Here is a 19,944-nt window from a genome sequence, read left to right on the forward strand (position 1 = left end):
GTTTGGTTGCTGTGAGTGATGGGAGCACACCCAGGGCCAGGCTGGGTCCCTCGGTGGGGCAGAGCTTCCGCCATGATGGTGTGGGGCAGGCGGCAGCCGCATGGCAGGCTGGGCTGGGCTGCATGCAGCCCACATTGACGTGGCTGGACTACAGTTTCAGTCACAATCACGAGAGCTTTTCCACTTCGAAATCAGCTTGCCACGCTGCATCCCAGCTGTCAAGCAGGCAAGAATAACTGCCAATAACAAGACAGTAGCAATGAAATGCTCATTTCTCAGATACAAGAATACACAAGAATGACCACTATTAATAAGCTTCAGCTTCGCTGTTGTTTTGTTTTCTCCTGTTATGAAGTTAGCTTAATCAAAGTCCGTGGTCAGCAAGCTGCAGCATGCACTGATCAGTCAATGCCATCGTTCCCAACTGACATAACTGAGGCAAACATTCATCTGGCTGCAAGGAGCTGCAGCACCATGTCCTGTACCTGCACTCTCCTCATCCGACATTGACTTCATTCTGTGCTTAACAGCCTCTCTCCACACAAGTCTCACATTACCTGCAGCTCTTTGACAGAATATTGGAGCAGTTTCTTTTATGAAATAAGTTTGTGATAGGCTTTCCTTGGGCATCTTTTGGGGTATTTCCTTCTAAACTATGCCATCAGGGATTAGGAGTTGTTCCAGCGGGATTAGGAAGCCTGGAAAGGGCTCATCCTGTTACACGCTCAACAGCAACTGAAGTTAAAAATTTAAAGATTCTTTTTTCTTTTCTTCCCGTTTTTGCTATTGAGGTGGAGCGCTATCTTGCACTCCACCTCCGCTTCCTCTTGCTGGAGCGCAGAGCCGGGCGCAGCCCTACCCATGCCGCGACCCGCCAGCCCCAACACCGCCCGGCGCGAGCCGCCCCCAGCACCACCCCGCAAGGGGCGGAGTCCCGGAGCGGCCCGGATGCGAGCGGTGGCCGCGCGTGACGCCATGCGCTGCTCCCACCAATGCGCGGTCGCGGCGCTGCGTTTTGAACGTCGGGGATCGGCGCTAACCGCCCGGCTGCGCGCGGGGACGCTCTGCTGCTCGTGGCACCTCCGTGCGGGTGGCGGCCGGCGCCGCTCTCGGGTAAGCTGGCGCTGCGGCTGGGCCGGGCCGCTACGAGCCGTGCGGGGGATGAGGGGGAAGTGCTGCGACCGCGGCCCGCAGCCGGGGCTGCCATCTGCTCGGGGCTCCGCTGCCACCCGCCGCGGCGTGGCCTTGTGGAGCAGCAGCTGAATGAGCCCTTTGCCGTTCTGTTTGTAAAGGTCGAAGATGGCTGAGCATCTGAAAAAGCCCTTCAAAGACAGTCTGAGCGACATAAAGGAACGGATGAAAGAGAAGAGAAATCAGAAATGGATGACGTTGAGTAAAATCAGCCAGATCTCAACTGTGAAATGCAAAAGAGCAAGTGAGATACTTGAATATCTTAATGTATAGTTTTTCTAGGTTTTTGTGTTGTTGTTTTTTTTTTTTTTTAACCAAGTTGGAATGCACACTCTTTTGTTGCAGCCACCACCTCTGTGAAAATGAAAAGCCTCCAGGCCAACAACAAAGCTCTGGCTCAGGCTTTGCAGGAAGAAAAGCTCAAACTGAGGGATGCTCAAGCTCTTATCCTACAGCTAAGGAAAGAGTATCAAGATCTGAAGTTTCAGATGTTTGACCTGCAAAGAAATCTTGCATTCAGGCAAGCACAAGGACTGGTTGAGGTACTTTAATCACATCTTTATAATTTGGTGAAGCTGGCTGTGATAATCAGTGCAAATGACCCAGTAATAGCTTTGCGAATTTAAACATTTCACAAAAATGAACTTAATGCATAGAACTTTCTTTGTAATCATAGTTAAAACACCTAATTACAGGTATTTTGTACAGTATCTCCAGAATTTAGTTAATTGGTGAAAGGATATTACGTTATTAGCTGATACCTGAACATAACAGCAGCAATGTTGTTTTCCTTCTCTTGTCCATTAGACTAGACTGTCAGCCTTGAGTGAAATAATTTCAAAAGTTTCTCAGAATTTACTGGAGTCAGTTGATCTCCTTGGCCCAGCGAAGGATTTGTGTTCCAGAAGCGTAGTGAGTACCTTTTCCTCTCTGGGGACAGGGGTTTTCTGTCCCCAGGGGTTTTCTGTGAATTCTTTCCCTTACTCCTTTGTGTGCCACTATGTTGCTTCAGTTTTTGAGATTTGAGGCTCAGTTTGGAGGTCGGAGTAGTACCTCTGTGTGGGTGTGTAGCAGGACTGAGGCTGTGCTGTAGGGTGAGAGGTGCACCCTGATTCCCTATGGCTTTGTGTCTTCCTCCCTGTATCATCCTCGCAGTTTCTTCCCCTGTCAACTATGTATGATTGGGTTACAGGTTACTGTTGACTTGATGAAACTGAGTGAGTTCCTGCAGTGTTTTATGTCAGCCAGTCAGGAAGCAAATAAAAGCAACCAGGAGTCCTTTTGGCTCTTCTGTGTGCAATTGTGCTACATTCTAAAATCTTTATATGGCCCAAGCTTATTTCAGCTGTTGAGTTAAAGTAAGATTTATTTTCTCCACAGAACCAGAGAGCGTGTACTTCAGTGCTTGAGAATAATTCCAGTGACATAGGAGAAAGACGTTCTGTGTAAGTATGTTTTGTTAATAGATGTTTATATTTGAAAATGCCATTAGAGTAAGTTTAATTTTGTGAGAAAGGGGAAGAAATACTATGTAGTAGTTGCAGTTCATTGTTATAAAATATATTGTTATTCAGTAAGTGTTACCTTTGGTATTTTTTCCAGAGAGCTTCCACTGCCTGCTGATGGAGATGATCAGGTACTTCAATGTAGGTTGGAAGCTGATTGTGAGAAAAGTGAGCTGGGTCATTCCGTGTTCAAGATCTGTCAGGAACTTGACAATGACACTTCCTTAACCAAAATAATTCCAGACAAAGGTAAACAAATTGAAGTATTTGGCATTGCTCTATTCAAAAGGAGGGAAAGCATGTGTGAATACAAGTTTAAAACTGAATTACTGCTTTTGATGTAATTGGCAAGTAGTTTTCATTTATTACTATCTGAGCTTTACAATATTGGCTAGCTGGTAAGCTTTTTGAATGAAGATGCATAACAAAATAGGGGGTCAGCTTGAAAATGCTTTTTCTTCCATATATCTGCAACCTAGTTTCATTTATCTACCAAACAGTTGATCAGAGTAAATTAATCTTCAGACATGCAATTAAAAAGTCAACAACTGTAAAAGTGTAAAATAATTGGAGAAACAAAAGACCTGTGGGTAACCTCTCCAAATAAAACAGTACAGGGAAATCCTGATTTTAGTATTCCTAACTGCTTTCTGTCTGGAGATTGTATTAAACATAACTTATCCTAATACATAGCAATCAAGATATACAAATCTATTGAGAAAATTCTAAGATAGTCATAATTTTTGACAGATTAAGAATTTGAATAAAACCTCTTTTATTGTTACTATTTAGCTTTAATGTGACTCTTTCTTTTCAATTATGAGGGCAAACATCTGATTTTCATGTGTACAACATTGCATCAGTCCTGGGAGATGTTTCTTCAAGCGGAGAAGATGGATTTGGTAATATGTTAACAAAGAATGTGTCTACCAGGCGTCGCTGTTTGAAGATGACAAATAGAGATGAACTTTGCACTGGTGTCTTGGACCACTTGGAAGCATCTGATCCAGCTGAAGAGCCTTTTAAACAGGATGAAATCAGGCTTGAGAAAAGTCTAAATGTGTGTACTGTGGAAAACATACACTCAGGTATTTCTCAGGTGGACAAAGTAGGTTCAGAGCTGGTGTTAAGGCAGATGGATTCTGAAACTGCAAAGGTCAGTTCAGGCAACAGTTCAGATCTTAAACAGCGTGCATGTAAAAGCAGAGAAGACTCTCAAGTAAGGAGAGAGAAGGATCAGAAGGTGAAAATGGGAGGGACTAAAGATACTTCCAGACCAAGGTCAAAGAAAAGACAAGGTAAAGAGACTTGCAAAGAAAAGTTGGACAACTTGAGTGGTTCCAGTGATGCTTATGATTTTAATTTTGAAGAGAGCGTCCATGTTACACCTTTTCGACAAAATAAGGTGAATGACAGAGATACTGATGTGAGTGACAAAGAAGAGTCATCCGAATCAAATAGCATCGAGTTGAGTGATACTGAAGGAGATTCAGATGATAGCCTTTATGTACCTTATAAGAATAAACCAAAAAAAAGGAAAAGTTCAGTGGACGAGACGGGTACATCACCAATCCATGTGAGGCCAAGGTCTAAAAGATGTCTGGCACAGCGTGAGCAGAAACTCCATAAAGAAGAGACTGAAAAAAAGACTGAAATCAATAAATCAAGTGAAAAGTCTATTAGTAAGTTTGTAAAGTGCTCTGTAATTGTTTCATTGAGCTTTATTCCAGAGATCTAGGCTATTTATGTTTTTAATGGAAACAGAATAATGTTGCTGACAATAATTGGATTCATTCTTTCGTCCACCTTTTTCCTCACAGCAGAAATTGAACTTAAAGATAAGTTTTGTTTAAGAAATTGCACAACAATGAATTAATATTGTATTTTAGTTGTATTTCAAGGTGTACTAAAGCTGAGTCTGAAAAAGGGAGATCAAAAGCCTAATCTGGGAGACTGAAAGATAGAAATGATAGTTATAGCTGATTTTCTTCGTATCTATTCTATTCATTGACACTGTCTGTTAAGATATGTTTCCCTGAGTTGTCTTAAACAACTTTTGATGAAGTATGAATAACTTTAATTTTTTTTTTTTTTTTTTTTTTGCAGGGCAACCTTCTAAGTCATTTCATGGTCATCTCTGTGATGTTACTAACATTGCTTCATCACTCCTAAGCAAAGAGAATGTACCCGTTGGCCCTGCAGGTGAAAGATCACCATCTCCAAAACGCAAACGAAGAAGCTGTACACTTACTGTGAACTATAAGGAACCAAGTATTATAGGGTGGGTGTTTTTTCAGTCTGATATAAAGTTAATTATAATCCATTAAATAAATGATTTAAGAGGGGTACTTAAATACTGTTAATAAGTTCTTAGCAAAATATTCAAAGGAGTCTGTTGGCAGTAGTGTGAAATAGTTGATGTGAAATTGAACTTACTAATGGGAAGATAATTTTTTCAGTAAGGAAGGAAAGAGAACTCAAGCTGCTTTTTTTTTTTTTTTAAACAGGAAACTTAGAAGAGGAGATCCATTTACAGATGTATGCTTTCTGAATTCTCCAATTTTCAAGCAGAAAAAAGATGCTAAACGCAATTCCACTAAGAAGAAATCTCTTTCAAAATATAATGAGAAATTTGTTGGTGGTTGTTGAGATCTTCTGTGATGCTAACAGAACTATGAAGAGAGGAAATCCTTCAGCCAGCAAACTTACACTATACAGTTATCTCTAGGTGTCTAACTGGATATAAAACAAAGTGGGTTTTGGTTTTAGTCAAGTGACTTATTCTTAAGGATGTGAGAGATGTAATTGCTTTCATAACTAGGGTGATTCCACTTAAAGTCTTTTGGAAGACATCCTACTTTGTGAATTTGTAAATACATCAGAAATATCTGAAAAAGATGATGAGCAAAATTTTCTGTCTTAAATCCTGTTTCATCTGACTGTGGTTGGCGCAAGTGAACTTCAGGTACTTAAGTTCAAATGTTATCCATGTTTGTACAGATCTTATTTATGTAACATTTTCATATTGAAGCCTATAATAAAAGTGTTAGTGTCGGAAAGAAGAGTTGGAGTCCTTTTTACAGGGTTTCCATAGTTGCTTTGAAGGGTAGCAGTGTCACCTATAGACAGAGTGAAAGCCAGTGCATTCCTTTCCTCCTCTTCTCATATTGAGTATGCTTGGAAGTAACACTGTCAATTGTAATTCAGTTATGTTGCATGAGCTTTCAAAAGCTTCAATTCTAGTTGTTACTTCTATAAACAGAAGTTAAACTTAATTTGCTTTGTTCCTAATCTTACTTGGTTATCTGCAAATGTTGTGAAGAGCTTTCTGTTTTGGGGACTGGGAATAAACTGTAAGCCAGAGTAATGAGCTTTACTGTTATGTACTTCAGAATTCTGGTCTTTCTGTGGAAGAACCTTTACCAGAGGAAAACTTAGTATTCGATACAACAATTGACAGAAAGCTAGAAAAACTTAGCTGGAAGGAAGCTATCCAGCAACATTTCACTGTTCTATAGTGCTTAAAATATAGTGCATTTCTTCACTGCAGGAGCATTTAAAAGTGTTAATGGATACATTAATGAAAAGAGGAAAGCTGCATTCAACATAAGTAATGGAAAGTACAAAAATACAGGTTCTTTACTTGCTCTGCAAGGTTGCCTATCTTGCCTGTCCTGCTTCAATAGTTATTAGTGCTCTCCTCTTCTGTGATAAATGTAGTGTTGATTTACTGGCAACATTTTTATATAATCAAAACACTAAACACATGATGAAAACACTAAATCTCTTCTGAATGCTACTTACTGCCTTATGGACCATATGCTTTTATGTTACTGTGTACTTCCCAGTGCCTTGTATGCTGATACTAAAGGGCTCTAGTGGACATTTAAAAAAAAAAAAAAAAAATGCTTTGAGACTCACTTAGTTTTTCAAAGAATTGTTTGAGTCCTTAAAGAGACTGGGATAACAGCACTGTAGCTCAGCTAATGGGAAGCTGGGAATAGGTGAAATACTTGGAACCTTCACCTCTCTCCTTACTTTCTCATCTCAGCTTTGTATACTGTAGTCAATTAAATGCTCCTGATAAGCTTTTTGAATAGATTCTTTCAACTGCACATGAAAATGCATTGACTGCATTCTTACAGATTCATGGTACTCAGTTGTGAAATTGCTTCAGTGTGTATATTTGCAATGCAGGAACTAAAGAAAAAGAAGAGACCAAGTAAGGTTTTGTACATATATAATTTAAAACTATTCTGTACCAATACAATATATTAATTTTACAAATGTAAAATTCATCAGCTGTTAAAGCATTTGCAAAACCACATTCTACTGTAACTTTATTGCACAGTATCTATGAAAATATTAATTCTTAAATTAGAAAACAAATGTTTCAATATAGAAGAGACAATCTGATTGAAATACAATAAGAAAATCTACTCTGAAAATAACAAAATTTCACAGGATACTGAGCTTACAGGTACACCTGTAGGCCCAATCTACAAAACCGGATCATAGCATCTGGTACTGGCTAGTTAAAAAAAAAATTCTTTGTACCTTAGTTATAGATCCAAATGTAGGTCAGACTAATCTCATGTGAAACACTGTGGCAATTCTAGTGTTAACGTTTTGAATACCTTGTATATACCACATTTACTACCAGATAGTTCCTTAACATCTACTTAACTGCTTCAACATTGCACAGGTATTTTGCAGGAATATATTCCTTGATGCAGCATAGGGTGGGGTTTTTTCAGCCTTATAACTACTGAATGTTACCAGTGTATCATCTGTAAATATAAAACACTAAGACTGAGAGTTAAGTTTGTTTTTCACAAAAGCATTATAGTTACAAACTGATTAGAAAATGTCAAGTGATGACTTTTTGGCCTGTCCTATCTCAATTAGAGAAGTTAGAAGTACCTCTTAAATGTAGTGTAGGCAGCAAAATATATATATTACATATGTGCTCAATTTGAAGATATGCTAATATGAGTTGTAAAATGTTAATATGCTCCTGGGTCTAAATAATCACAGTTAATAAGTATTTACAATAAAGCTTGGTAGAAAATCCAGTTTACCACAGAAGCAAGTATATAAGACTGAAGCTGAAATACACTGACTTTTGTGTACAATAGTCTTGTCTCTGCTGAATAACCTGAAGAATTTATGAGTGAAGAGTATTATATGGGGTGGATCATGAAGTGTATCAAAACTTTAATGTCTTTAAGCCAATTAAAATTAAATATAGTATAATTAAATTGGAGCCTTTAAAGATATTTTGAGTACTTATGTCCGGCATAAGTTATTATGACATTACCTATCTAGTCTGATTTTTTTTTTAATTATCTCTTTTAATAGTGGTTATGAGATTACAATTTGCAGGTTAAATATTTATTAAAAAAAAAAAAAAAGGAATAGAAAAACTTGTATCTATCAAATATTGTAGGCAGTTCTTGTTTGGAACTGGCTGTTCTCTTGCAGCTTCTCAACCAGCTGAGTGTTTCTTTTAAAAAATAATATATTATAAAAAGATCCTACAATGAAATAAGTGTCTCAGATATTCCCTCCCTCCCTTTGTTCTCCCTTACTGTGTTTTCTTTTTAATGGGGAAAAAAATCATAAAGTTTTTCAAGTAGTTACTGCATTAGATAAGCCACAACATTAATTGTCTGGGAATTTTCTTCAGATTCCCAAACAAGTCCAACTTCCCATATTTTGTAGTTTTTCTGATGCTGGGAAGGTTATGATGAACATACGGTAGTGGGAACACAAAAAAAATCAATAATTAAATACATTATAAAGCATTTTAATAAAATAATTTTTGTAACTTCATTATAATACATGTTTGCAAAACTGAAAGGGTTTTTAAAAGTGCTGATCATTAAACAGAAGTTTTTCAAAACCTTATAGTCCCACAACTCAGATATATAATGGCTTCCCCTGCCCATAAAGTAGGCACGCTGATTGGTTTGGTTGTTTAAAAATAAAAGAAAAGTGTCACTTATCAATCAATCCGGCTTCTTTAATTTTTGTATAGAAGAATTTCTCCAGTATATTGGCACATTTGTAGTATTCACTCTCGGGGGGGTTGTACTCTCTGCAATTTGTAAAGACTCGCTGCAAGTCTGCCATGAATAATTTCTTAGACACGTAGTACCTATTCTTGAGTCGCTCACTCATTGTTTTGAGATCTGTACAGGAAAAAAATAGATTAACAATGTTTGATTCAAGCAGAATTTTATGCAATATCCCTTCATGTTGATGTGCCTCTTGACATGAAATGGTGAAGCTACAGTTTGCCTTATTTCTAATTGTGTTAGTCTAAGGCCTATTCCATTTTTAGTTTCAACAAGACCAGGTGAGCCCCTGGCCCTAAGCAATATTTTACTGTAAGAACAATTTTGTGTAGAGTTTATTTTTAATTCTTCAAAACTCATTCTTGTCTGTTCTCATACTTGTCTTGAGTTTCCTCTGGGTGTGAAGTGTCCCTAACTCTCCACTAAATGTTCTGTGAGGCAAAGCTGTTGTGAGCTCTGCTGGAGAAGACCTGAGGAGCACACAAGTAAAGAGTTATGATGATATCATGCAACACATGTTAACTTAAAATCCTTATTTCTGTACAAACGCAGAAGAGAACAGGCATCAGAAAAGCAGAGAGAAAACTCTGCCAAGGGATGTTACTCAATGTTCTTTTTCTTCATTGCTAGAAAATACATTTGTGTCAGGGACTGAGGAAGCTGGCTGCTATTTTAGTAAGCACACAAATTGGTACAAACAGGCCAGGAGTCTACACAAAGCAACATGAACACTGTTCCACTAAAAGGATTGATAGTAGCCTGCAATGAACTTGTATTTCAATCTCTAATAACATTAAAAGATACAGAAGTCAGAAAGATGGAGGTGAGCACTGCATAAATAATGAAGGAATACCAGGATTGACTTTCAAGTCTGCTGCAATGGCAATCAAAACAATCTATTTAGAATAGCACTGAATCATTATAGAGGTTACATGACAGCAGTCAAAAGCGAAGAAAACTGCTCTCAATTTTTGTGTACTTTCCTTTGCAAGTAATCCCGCATAAACAATAGCTGCATAGGGGAAAAAAAATATAGTTCTGGCATGTCTAAAACACAAAGATAAAAGTTACAAGAAATGATTCATATTGCAGTTGAATAAAGAATTTTCCTAAATTTAAATTGAAGCAAGCAAGCCCTTTGTTAAGGGTTGAATCGAAAACTCTTGCACTTCTGATGAAGTCTTCTCTATGGGATTCAGAAAGTTTAAATCTAGTTTTCAAAGCAATTTGAACAGGTGTTCTTGAAAGTTTGCTATCAGACGTTTTAGCATAGCAGTAGAAACTGCAATGACCAGTTACCGCACAAGAACTGTTCAGACAAGTCCCATAAACCAGCTAAATCCCAGAGGGTTTGAGATGTGTGCATCTTTTAAGAGCTTCACGGTGAGTCTCTAAGGGCATACTGAGATTTCACAGGAATACTTCATGAATGCTTCAGAAAGATCACAGACTAGTCAAATTTCAAATGACAGTTTCATACTCTTAGCACTTGAGAGCTGCAAGTTATTCAGCTGTAAATAATGTATCTTTTAACACAAAACAATCAGATTACAATTTGTCTGTTATGCCTCTAGCTATAAAGATTTTTAAATGCTATACTTAAAAAATGTTAATGGCATTACCCATGGGAAACCTTATAACTTCATAATATCCAGGAGCTTCTGTTCTCTTCACAGGTTCCATGAAGGGCCAAGCGCTTTGATGGCTCTTTGGTAAAAAAAAAAGTAAGGTATCTAATATGGAAACTCTATATTAGAAATTATTTAAAAATCTTTATAGAAGGTAAGCTAGAACGAGCACTCACCTTCACCTGCTGCAGGATGGTTTTTAATGTGCTGTAAAGTTGATCTGGATCCTTGGGCTCTTTACTTGAAAGAAAATATTAATACGAAAAGATTAGTTTGAATCCCAGATCTTCATCCCAGAAAGTGCATCATATCTAAAAGCTATTCCAAAAATTCAAGCAAAATAAATAGTAAAACAAAAATCTTAAGAACACATCCCTGACAGATTGTTTATGTTTCCCAACAAATGGAAGGAAACGTCAAATGACATTATTGAAAGACTTTTCTCAAAGGAATCTCAAATGCACTTCATTCTTCTCTGTGCAGCACTTACCCTCTTTCTTTTCCGCTTGGTTTCCAGCCAGTCTCTCCTGTACACCAACAGCATGAGAGATTACATGAGAACTACAGTAGGTCAAAACATTAACTGAGTTATGGCAACTCTAAAAATATAAGCAATTTCAGCACTGTCATAACAAAATAGGTTAGTTTTCATAAAAGCTACTTCTAATAAGAAATGCAACAACCTAACTTAGAGCCCCATTCAATTTTCTCATGACCCTTCTTCCAGACTGCTGAGAAGATTCTAAATTATTATTTTGTGATATACCCATTTGTAAAAGTAATTCAATACATATTTTACCATAACCTCTGCAAAGAAAAAGATAGAAGGTTGTTCAATTTGATTCCCTAAGAAAATAGAATAAACTGCAGAAAAACAGTGCTGAGCAAATAAAAAAGAAGAAAAAAAAAAAAAAAGGAAAGATACTTCAATGTCCTGAATCTACTTTGTCTTGTTCTAAGTCCATGTAAGTCCATATTTAGCACAGAATTCAATTTTATTCAGAAGTGCAGTGCATCAGTGATGACATCGAAATTGCTGACTACACTGTGATATAAATCAAAGATGGATCTGATGTAAATCAAATTAAACAAGTACACAAAAGAGCATCAGCCTCGGATGCCTTGAGGAAGTACTGAAAATATCAGCTGTAATGGAAATGCAATAATCTTCATTGGAATCAAATTAACAGACAAAAATCAATTGCATATTAGTAGAAAATAAATAAGTGATTGTATTAGTATTTATAATCTGGGATATTTCTTGGGTTGTTCTGCTTCTGTTCTACATTTAAAGAGGTTGATACATACTAATTCCAGGGATGCTTTCTATAGGAATCTGTCGTACTCCATCTTTGAAGCAAGAAAGGCCAGGATAAACTTTTCGAATCTGAGCTTGTTTCCTTTCTATGAGCTTTTTAATGATCTGTAATAAAGAAGCAGAGAAAACAAAAAGAGTTGATGTGCTTCAAAGTAACAAAGAACTGTGATGAGCAAAAAAAACCCACTAATATCCTGATCTTATGGTTCTTACAAATACGAGCAGCTAACAGAGGCAAGATACCTGGCCAAGCACTAATTCTGTAGATGAGTTTAGTAAGTCTCTCAGATGTCTATTTAGGTGCAAGTCTGGAGAAAAGGAGTCATAGCTCACTGATCACAGCCTGCAAAGCTCCTGGGCAGGTGGCAGATGTAGGGAAGGAAATTTCCTGGAAGTTGTTGGAGAACTGCCTCTAACTCCAACATCTGGTGCTTGGGAACTATTTCCACACATCCCGGTCAGAAATTTCAAGACACATTTGTTTTCATATTGCAGTATTTTAGAAGTATCTGGAGATTTCAAAGCCTGCACGTAAATGCAGGATTTGCTTAGATATTAGTCAGAGATGTTCTTACTGAAGACTTTACCTCTAGGAAGTCAAAGTTGATTCTACTCTTCAGAACCTAAATTCTACTTGTAAATGACAAAAAAAGGCTTCCCCAGACCAGATGGTGTGAGCCTGTAACTGTATTACTTCTATTAGGCATGTCTAAGAGAAGCTACAGTAGCAAACTACAAGAGATAAGTGTTACATGCCCACCCAACAACATCCCATCCATGAGGAAATGATGAGTCCAAAAGAACACTGGAATCTGAAGAGTAACCCAAACAGATAAGAGGCAAAAATAACTATTTGTGCTATATGGACTTTAGTTATCAAAACCTTCCCAGTAAGTTTTTTTTTTTTTTTTTTTTTTTTTTTTTTTTTTTTACTGGAATCATACAATAGCCAAGTTGAAAAGGACCTCTTCACAGCACTATCTAAAAATCAAACCCTATGTCTGAGAGCATTGCCCAAACACTATTGAGCAGCTTGGGGCTGGGACTACTGCCCCGGGGAGCCAGTTCCAGTGCCTGACCACCGTCTGGTAAGAAACCTTTTCCTGATATCCAGTGTAATTTTCCCCTGAAGCAGCTTCATGCTATTCCCTTGGTCACTAGAGAGAAGAGATAAGCATACTAAATGCATAACCCTCAGATTCTTTCTTTCTTTTTGTCACCACAGGCCAAATAGTTCTACTGGAAGGAAAATGATTGTTCCACAAAGAAGCATTTTAGCAAATGCTTTAGAAGTGATGAGATAAGACTATCCTTGGAAGAATAAAGTTAGCCTTGCAATTTCTATTTCTTTAAATGTCTAGGGAGGTATTTAAACACAACTGGAAATGTCTTAATTATTTTGCTTATGAATTGTTATTATGTTGAAAACTATGATTCACTAATATTAACTTCAAAAAGGGACAACCTGGAATTTAAGAAAACCCAGTCTAGATTTGTCCATTAAAGAATTAAAATTTTAATATATCTTAATGAATCAATTCAGTTATTAAATACAGCTCAAAATATCAGTACTTTTTTAATACTTAAATTGCAGAAGTACGTGACTGAGACTTGAAAAAAAATTACTTAATTGAAAAATATACACTCTAAAGCATCAAAGAAAATGAGAGAAAATTTGATACTAAATTTAGAATTGGTTCTAAACAGTGTTCCTACATGGCTTCTGACCATCTAAACAGATGACAATATTCAGTGTTTCATGTCAGCTTTTACCTCCTTTTGTTTCTTAATGATGACCGAAAATTCTGTGTAGGGAATCCTTGGATTTAATTCACATCCCATTAACGTGGCACCCTCATAATCTTTGATGTAGCCAACATATTTTGCTTTTGGTACTTTAATATCTTTGGAAAAACCCTGAAAAAGAAATAAATTGAAGTTGTCATTACACAATTTTCTTTTTATGTATTTTTAAATGAAAGAGCTCTGATAATTTATAACCAAATCGTAACTTTATATATATATGAACATATACTGATATGCTGCGGTGTTCATGTAGTTAAAAAAAAATAAAGTGAAAAAGAAACACAATAGAATCAGTGTAAGACTTTCATTTGGGCTCCATTTCATTCTTTCATTGCAGTGTTTTCTATAAAACCTTGGTAAAAAACAGGAAGCCAACCAGGAATTCTTCCTCACCATTTACAGTCAAAGCCTTCAGTCTTACCTGGATACTGAGGAACTTCAAACTTGGGAAAGGATATTTCAGAGGCAAAAAGGAGTCTGTCCGCATAGGTCTTATAGTAGAATCACAAGCTTACAATTAATTCATTCTGAATGTGTAAAGAACAAACTCAGTGTTGTATATTTAATCATAGAATAAATGGGAGTGGAAGGGACTTGTGGTGGTCGTCAGATCAGGCTCTTCAGTGCTCTCTTCAGTGCTCTGTCCAGTTTTGAAGACTGCCAAGGACAGAAAAGTTCTACAAACTCTTTGGGCAACATTTTTCACTTCACCTTCCTTACAATATAAAAAGTAAAAATAAAACTCCTTATGTCTAGTTGCAGTTTCACACTATGCATATCTAACTACTCTGTCTGCTTATTCAGTTCAATCACTTCTAGAAGTAAACTTCTTGCATCAAGTAATTTCTTAGTGTGACTTACTTGTTTTTTGAAGTAGCCAATAGCATATTCATCTGCATACGTGAGAAAGTTGAGAATGTTGTGTTTGATGTGGTACTCCTTCAAGTGGTTCATCAGGTGAGTTCCATAACCCTGTGTGAAATGTAGGAGAAAAAAAACAGTTTGACACCTTTGGGGACTGCAAATATTAGACACTGTAAGCCAATAGTTATTATAAACTGGTTTACAAAATGAAGTACTTCCTCTATATCCTGTTTTAAAAATTTTGTCATAAGTGACTTAGTGAGGTGTACTCCGGACCTAATAGTTTTCAGCCTTGTAGGAATATCTTTGTGACCCAGCAAGGAACACAAAACATTGCAGCTTCTGATGCCTGATTCACTTTTAATCTAGGAGAGCCCCAAACCTATTCTCTCTCTAGGGGTAGATAATAGAATTATAGAATCATAGAATGGCCTGGGTTGGAAAGGACCTCAAAGATACCTGGTTTCAACCCACTTGCCATAGGCAGGATCGCCAACCACCAGACCAGGCTGCCCAGAGCCACATCCAGCCTGGCATTGAATGCCTCCAGGGATGGGGCATCCACAACCTCCTTGGGCAACCTGTTCCAGTGCGTCACCACCCTCTGGGTGAAAAACTTCCTCCTAATATCTCACCTAAACTCCCCTTTCTCAGTTTAAAACCATTCCCCCTTGTCCTATCACTATCCACCTTCGTAATCAGCCATTCCTCCTCCTGTTTATGTGCTCCCTTCAAGTATTGGAAGGCCACAATGAGGTCTCCCCAGAGCCTTCTCTTCTCCAAGCTAAACAAGCTCAGTTCCTTCAACCTTTCTTCACAGTAAAGTGTGCCTCAAAAGGGGTACATTGTCTTGAAAGGTGTAATTCAACATGCAAAAAGTTTTTCTTCTTTCAAGTTACCATCTACTAAAAGAAACAAAATTACGTATATTGTAATAATAAGGCATCCTGTCTTTGTCACATCACTCAAAATTTGCAAGACAGAGGACTGCCTCACCAACTCCTTTTAGAGAAAACCATTCTGGCCTCTCTTCTACTGAGTTCTGTGTATCTATAGCAGAAACAGCCTCTTCCTTCATCTTTCATTCTTTCAACTTTGATCATGTGGCATAAAAGGGAATAGTGAAATAGCTATTACCACAATAAGTAGTATAAAAATAAATAACTCTGCCTTCTGACTGCACACAGAAAAAAATTTCATTTTCATTCAATCCCAAAGTTAACAAAAGTTTCCATTTATTCACACTTTCAAGTGAGCTATAGTCTTCCCTTTCTGCTGTGAGAAAAAAAAAAAAAAAAAAAAAAAAGACAGGAAATCCCACAATAATGTGTTGTTCCTCCACATGTTCAAATATTAATGTCTTGGAGAATAACTGGATATGTTCACAAATGTACATAGAATGTTTTTTAATACTGTTCTTGAAAGCTGGGGAAAAAAAATATTTATGTAACTAAGAAATGTACATTAGAAAATATGTACTTATGACTGAAAATTTAATAGCCTTGAACATGAGAACAGTCAGATAAAAGCAAGTTAAGTAATTGCTGACATTCAAAACAAAACACAGCGATACACTAGTAGTGAAAATGTAGTGACATACACTCTTGAAAAATGTACCACTCCAGGCACAAAATTAGTGCATTTATCTTTCCTTTCCTGATATTGTTCGGAGCATCTGTTATTCAGACCTCATATTGAAAATGAAGATGTTGTGTATGAAAAAATAAATAATACTGAGTTTGAGGAAGCTCTTAGAGCAGAGTAGTCATTTGTTAAAGCAGCAGATATTGTGCACAGCATTAATTACAAAGTAGCTTTACAACTGATGGCATGTTAAGTGGGATAGCATTTCTTAGAAGTGCTGAAAATAATGAAGAGACTTTCTAATTGCAAATTTCATAACTCTGCACAGGACAGGATGTCTCAAAAATTTTAAAGAAAAACGTTTTAATTAAGTGCAAGAAGTACACAAGCCACCCAAGATTTTCACTTCCCTTCTCATCAACAGGGTGCAAGAAACAGTGTGTGATACATTTTACTTACAACTTGAAACATTGCAATTCATTCTAATAATCCCAAAGCAGCTGATCCCTAACACTAATTGTCATCTTTTTGTCTCCAAGAAATTCCAGAAATTATGATGACAATTAGTTCAAATATTTTTAGTTGACTTATTATTTTTATAACTTTCCTAGCATTTATTTCTTCTCACAAATGCTTGCTAAAGTCCAACAATACTAATGAGAAACAAAGTCACGTACAATACAATTTAAAATAATTTCATAATACAGCATCAATCTAGTTCAAAACCAAATTAACTTTTAAAGATCACGTACAAAACAGTATCCATATTTCTTACTCCAGCCACAAACTGAATTAAAATGTGTTTATTTTTCCCAAGAGTTTGCAGTGATATCCCTGTGTGAACATTTGTTTTTTCTCACTTATCTGCTGCTAGGGGTTATCTTACTTAGAAAGGAATGTGAGAAGGCCAAAATTAAGAAATAGTCAACTGAACTCCACAAACATTGAGGTGCCCAAAGGGTAACAGAAGAAACTGTGCATTATGTATGCATTTGCAACCTAGGTAGGCACTGTGAGGAACCAGATTTTTGCCCCATTATATTTGGAAAGGTTAACCCTTGAGAATCACACCAAATATTTGGCAGCTTAATTCCTGTAGCACATTTTGAATGCTTGAGTTTAATTAAAACACTTTTTATGAATTATTTAAGCATAGAATAAACATACCTACAGCATGCTCTGTTACTGTTCATATAAAACACTTTGAGTACTTTTTTATATACTACTGTGACCATGCAAATGTTAACCTTATGAATTCAAAGAATGTCATAAATTCAAATATAATTAAAGTACTAAAAGTTGTCACAGGCTTTCACACAGTTTCTGCTTGTTCATCTGCTAGAAACTCTAAATCAATCCATATCTCAGCTTTAAGAATTTCAACTGAAAAACATATAGCTACAGCACCATCTAAAGGCAAAATCTTGAACCAAATACTCTCAGTAAGATTTACCTGTAATCCTGGCGAAGGGGAGCAGAATCTCCTATATATTTATAGTGCTTTACATCCTCCCAAAATTACTGTTCAACACTGAGAACATTTTGTAAACTGGACTCAAAAATAAGTATGCAAAATAGTGTATGCTTATTTTGAGTTGTAAAACTATACCTAATTTAATCAATATACCTAATTTTCATTGATGCTGTGTAACATCACAAAGTGATTGAACATAAATTACAAACACATGCAAGCCATACTTATTTCAGCCAACTGTGAGGTGTTATGCCACACTGAGAGGCAGTTGCTGAGGAAAAAGGTGAATAATCCAAGAATGGAAGAAAAATTACCATTATTTTTGTGTTGAGGAACGTGTCTTTTTTTCTTAGAAAATGGTCCTACTATTATTCTGATGATTTTAAATCTGCACAATTATTTAGGTTTTCTATGGTACATTCAGAATTACTGTATCTTTCAAATTCGATTTCTGTTTGGTAGCTCAATATATTCAATGTGACTACAAAATTAGGAGTATATGTGTGGTAAACTGAACTCATATGCATTTAATAAACTCTAGTGGATAGTTAATTTTACCTTGACTTGCTCATTGGAAGTCACAGCACAGAAAACGATCTCTGTAAATCCTTGGGAAGGGAACATTCGGAAGCAGATACCGCCAATAACTCGACCATCTTTTATTAATGCAAGAGTCTTGTGTTTCCTGAGTAGATAAAAATAACATTCATTTTAATTCACATACATAGTACATAATGTGCCATTATTTTCCTTTTTTCAGAAACTTGATTCACTTCTTTCCATGCTGCCACTGCAATTGTATATGCCTCTGTTAAGATATCTGTTTGTATCTACTGAAGAGTTTCTATCTTAACATCATACTTTGAATTTACCATAAAATTCATCATTATGCAGCATGTCCTAGCCTTGCCAAGCACTCCTACATACTAGAGTACTCCTATTAATAAGAATTATATTGCTTTTGTAATATTTGACAATATTACTGACAGTTGTGCCATTGCATAGTTCTCAGTATGATCTTAGCCTGCTTAAATTAGAAATTAATAGAGATACAGGACAGCAAGTCCTTCCTAAAGGATTCCTGTTTTCTTGCATGTACTCTGAATAGCTGTGCTATCAGTTTCCAACACAGTTGATCAAGCAATAAATGACACTTCATATTTCTAATCTAATTCCTAGTGGAATGGAGACCAGAATAAATATCCATTTCTGTTGCACTTACACTGAATGCCAGGAAAGATAAAGCAAGGCACAATCTGAACTCTCACATCAAGGACCAAGAATTTTAGCATCATCCTCAAGGTCTGGAAAGATTTGCACTGCAGCTGTTCTCTAGCTTATTCAGTACACAGTATAACATAAATTGTATAAACAATACTGTAAATTCAGAGAAGATATCTTTGGTGTGAAGGAAAGTTGGTGCCAAAAATGAGCCTCTTCCAAAAAAGGTCAGTCTGAAGAGTACTTGCATTATAAATGCCACTGTCAAAGAAGAATTAATATGTTGTACATATTCTTTTATTTATCTTTATTTTAGTATTTTTTATTTGTAGAATGACAGTGTGTAGTAGCTTGCGTTTTTAATTTTGTTTCTTCGTGTTTGAGTTGTTGAAAAAAGATTCAGTAAGGATGACCACTTTGGAAATAAGAACAAAATAGATCACAATTACATTAACAGCTGAAAAGTCTTGGGAAGAGAACAGTTAGACTCCACTACCTCCTATTGGATGAGGTTTGTGTCTACCCACTGCTCAGTGTAGGTCTCCAACTAGTGTCCCAGGACATCATGGCAGATACTGGGTTTCTCAGCTGTCCAAGCTATTCATTTTCCTTCCTGTGGGTCAACTGTTCAAAAAATGCACCAAGGGGAGCAATATTTTTGCTGCAGCAATATTTATATCTCTTTCTCAAGCACGTCTGCTCTCCAGCTATATCCATACTGAAGAGCACTTTGACAACGAGCAGTTCCTATCAACCTACTAGAAGAGTCTTTCCCAATAAAAAAGGGCCTTTATTCTGGCCTCCAGAAATGTGAGAGGAGGCCATGGCCCAAGACCACTATTTCAAAATTTACTTATATGTTTGGTTATTGTGGAACCTAAACTTCTTCAACCAGTAGCCTCTGCTTGAGATCACAGTGCTGCTAAGACTCCTGAATTCAGAAAAGTTCTCAGTGCTGTCTCTTAATCAAACAGCATTTATCCTCATATAGGAGAGGCAAAAGATTCCAGACTGGTGATGGTCCTCATAAGAACCTTGCTGATTCCTTCTGAAGAAAACAGGAAAAAGTCCCAGGGCTGGCCTCCTATGCTTGAAGACTGAAGTTCTGCCCACCTTTCCCAGCACTGGGCTGCCTGAGATTCAGAGATCACACAGAGCATGCAGCAGCAGAGCTTGTTGCCACTGAGAGAGTAGTGCAGAGGGAAGTGCTAGCAAGGCTAAAAGCAGAGAATATCATTCCAGAAATGTTTTCATAACTGCTGCAGCAATAATG

General features: G+C 36.9%; 2 protein-coding genes across 2 annotated transcripts in view; one reads left to right on the forward strand and one right to left on the reverse strand.

Moving 5' to 3' along the window:
* The first annotated feature begins 951 nt into the window (after positions 1-951).
* On the forward strand, positions 952-5,758 carry SGO1 (shugoshin 1). Its single transcript, XM_031590215.2, has 9 exons — positions 952-1,113; positions 1,293-1,435; positions 1,537-1,733; positions 1,999-2,103; positions 2,572-2,636; positions 2,794-2,945; positions 3,521-4,378; positions 4,803-4,977; positions 5,204-5,758. The coding sequence occupies exons 2-9, from the start codon at positions 1,300-1,302 to the stop codon at positions 5,343-5,345; spliced, it is 1,830 nt and encodes a 609-aa protein (XP_031446075.2). The 5' UTR covers positions 952-1,113; positions 1,293-1,299; the 3' UTR covers positions 5,346-5,758.
* Positions 5,759-6,919: 1,161 nt separating this feature from the next.
* The window catches only part of KAT2B (lysine acetyltransferase 2B), a 40,936-nt gene continuing 27,911 nt past the window's right edge, over positions 6,920-19,944 (reverse strand). Inside the window, exons 11-18 of the mRNA XM_031590214.2 lie at positions 18,009-18,135; positions 14,390-14,500; positions 13,496-13,639; positions 11,713-11,827; positions 10,895-10,931; positions 10,581-10,644; positions 10,399-10,483; positions 6,920-8,890 (exon numbers count right to left, since the gene is read on the reverse strand). Coding sequence (XP_031446074.2) covers positions 8,697-8,890; positions 10,399-10,483; positions 10,581-10,644; positions 10,895-10,931; positions 11,713-11,827; positions 13,496-13,639; positions 14,390-14,500; positions 18,009-18,135 — 877 coding nt within the window. The 3' untranslated portion in view covers positions 6,920-8,696. The remainder of the gene's footprint in view (positions 8,891-10,398; positions 10,484-10,580; positions 10,645-10,894; positions 10,932-11,712; positions 11,828-13,495; positions 13,640-14,389; positions 14,501-18,008; positions 18,136-19,944) is intronic.

This window comes from Phasianus colchicus, chromosome 6 (genome assembly GCF_987193195.1).
Source record: "Phasianus colchicus chromosome 6, bPhaCol1.hap1.1, whole genome shotgun sequence".
Classification (NCBI taxonomy): domain Eukaryota; kingdom Metazoa; phylum Chordata; class Aves; order Galliformes; family Phasianidae; genus Phasianus; species Phasianus colchicus.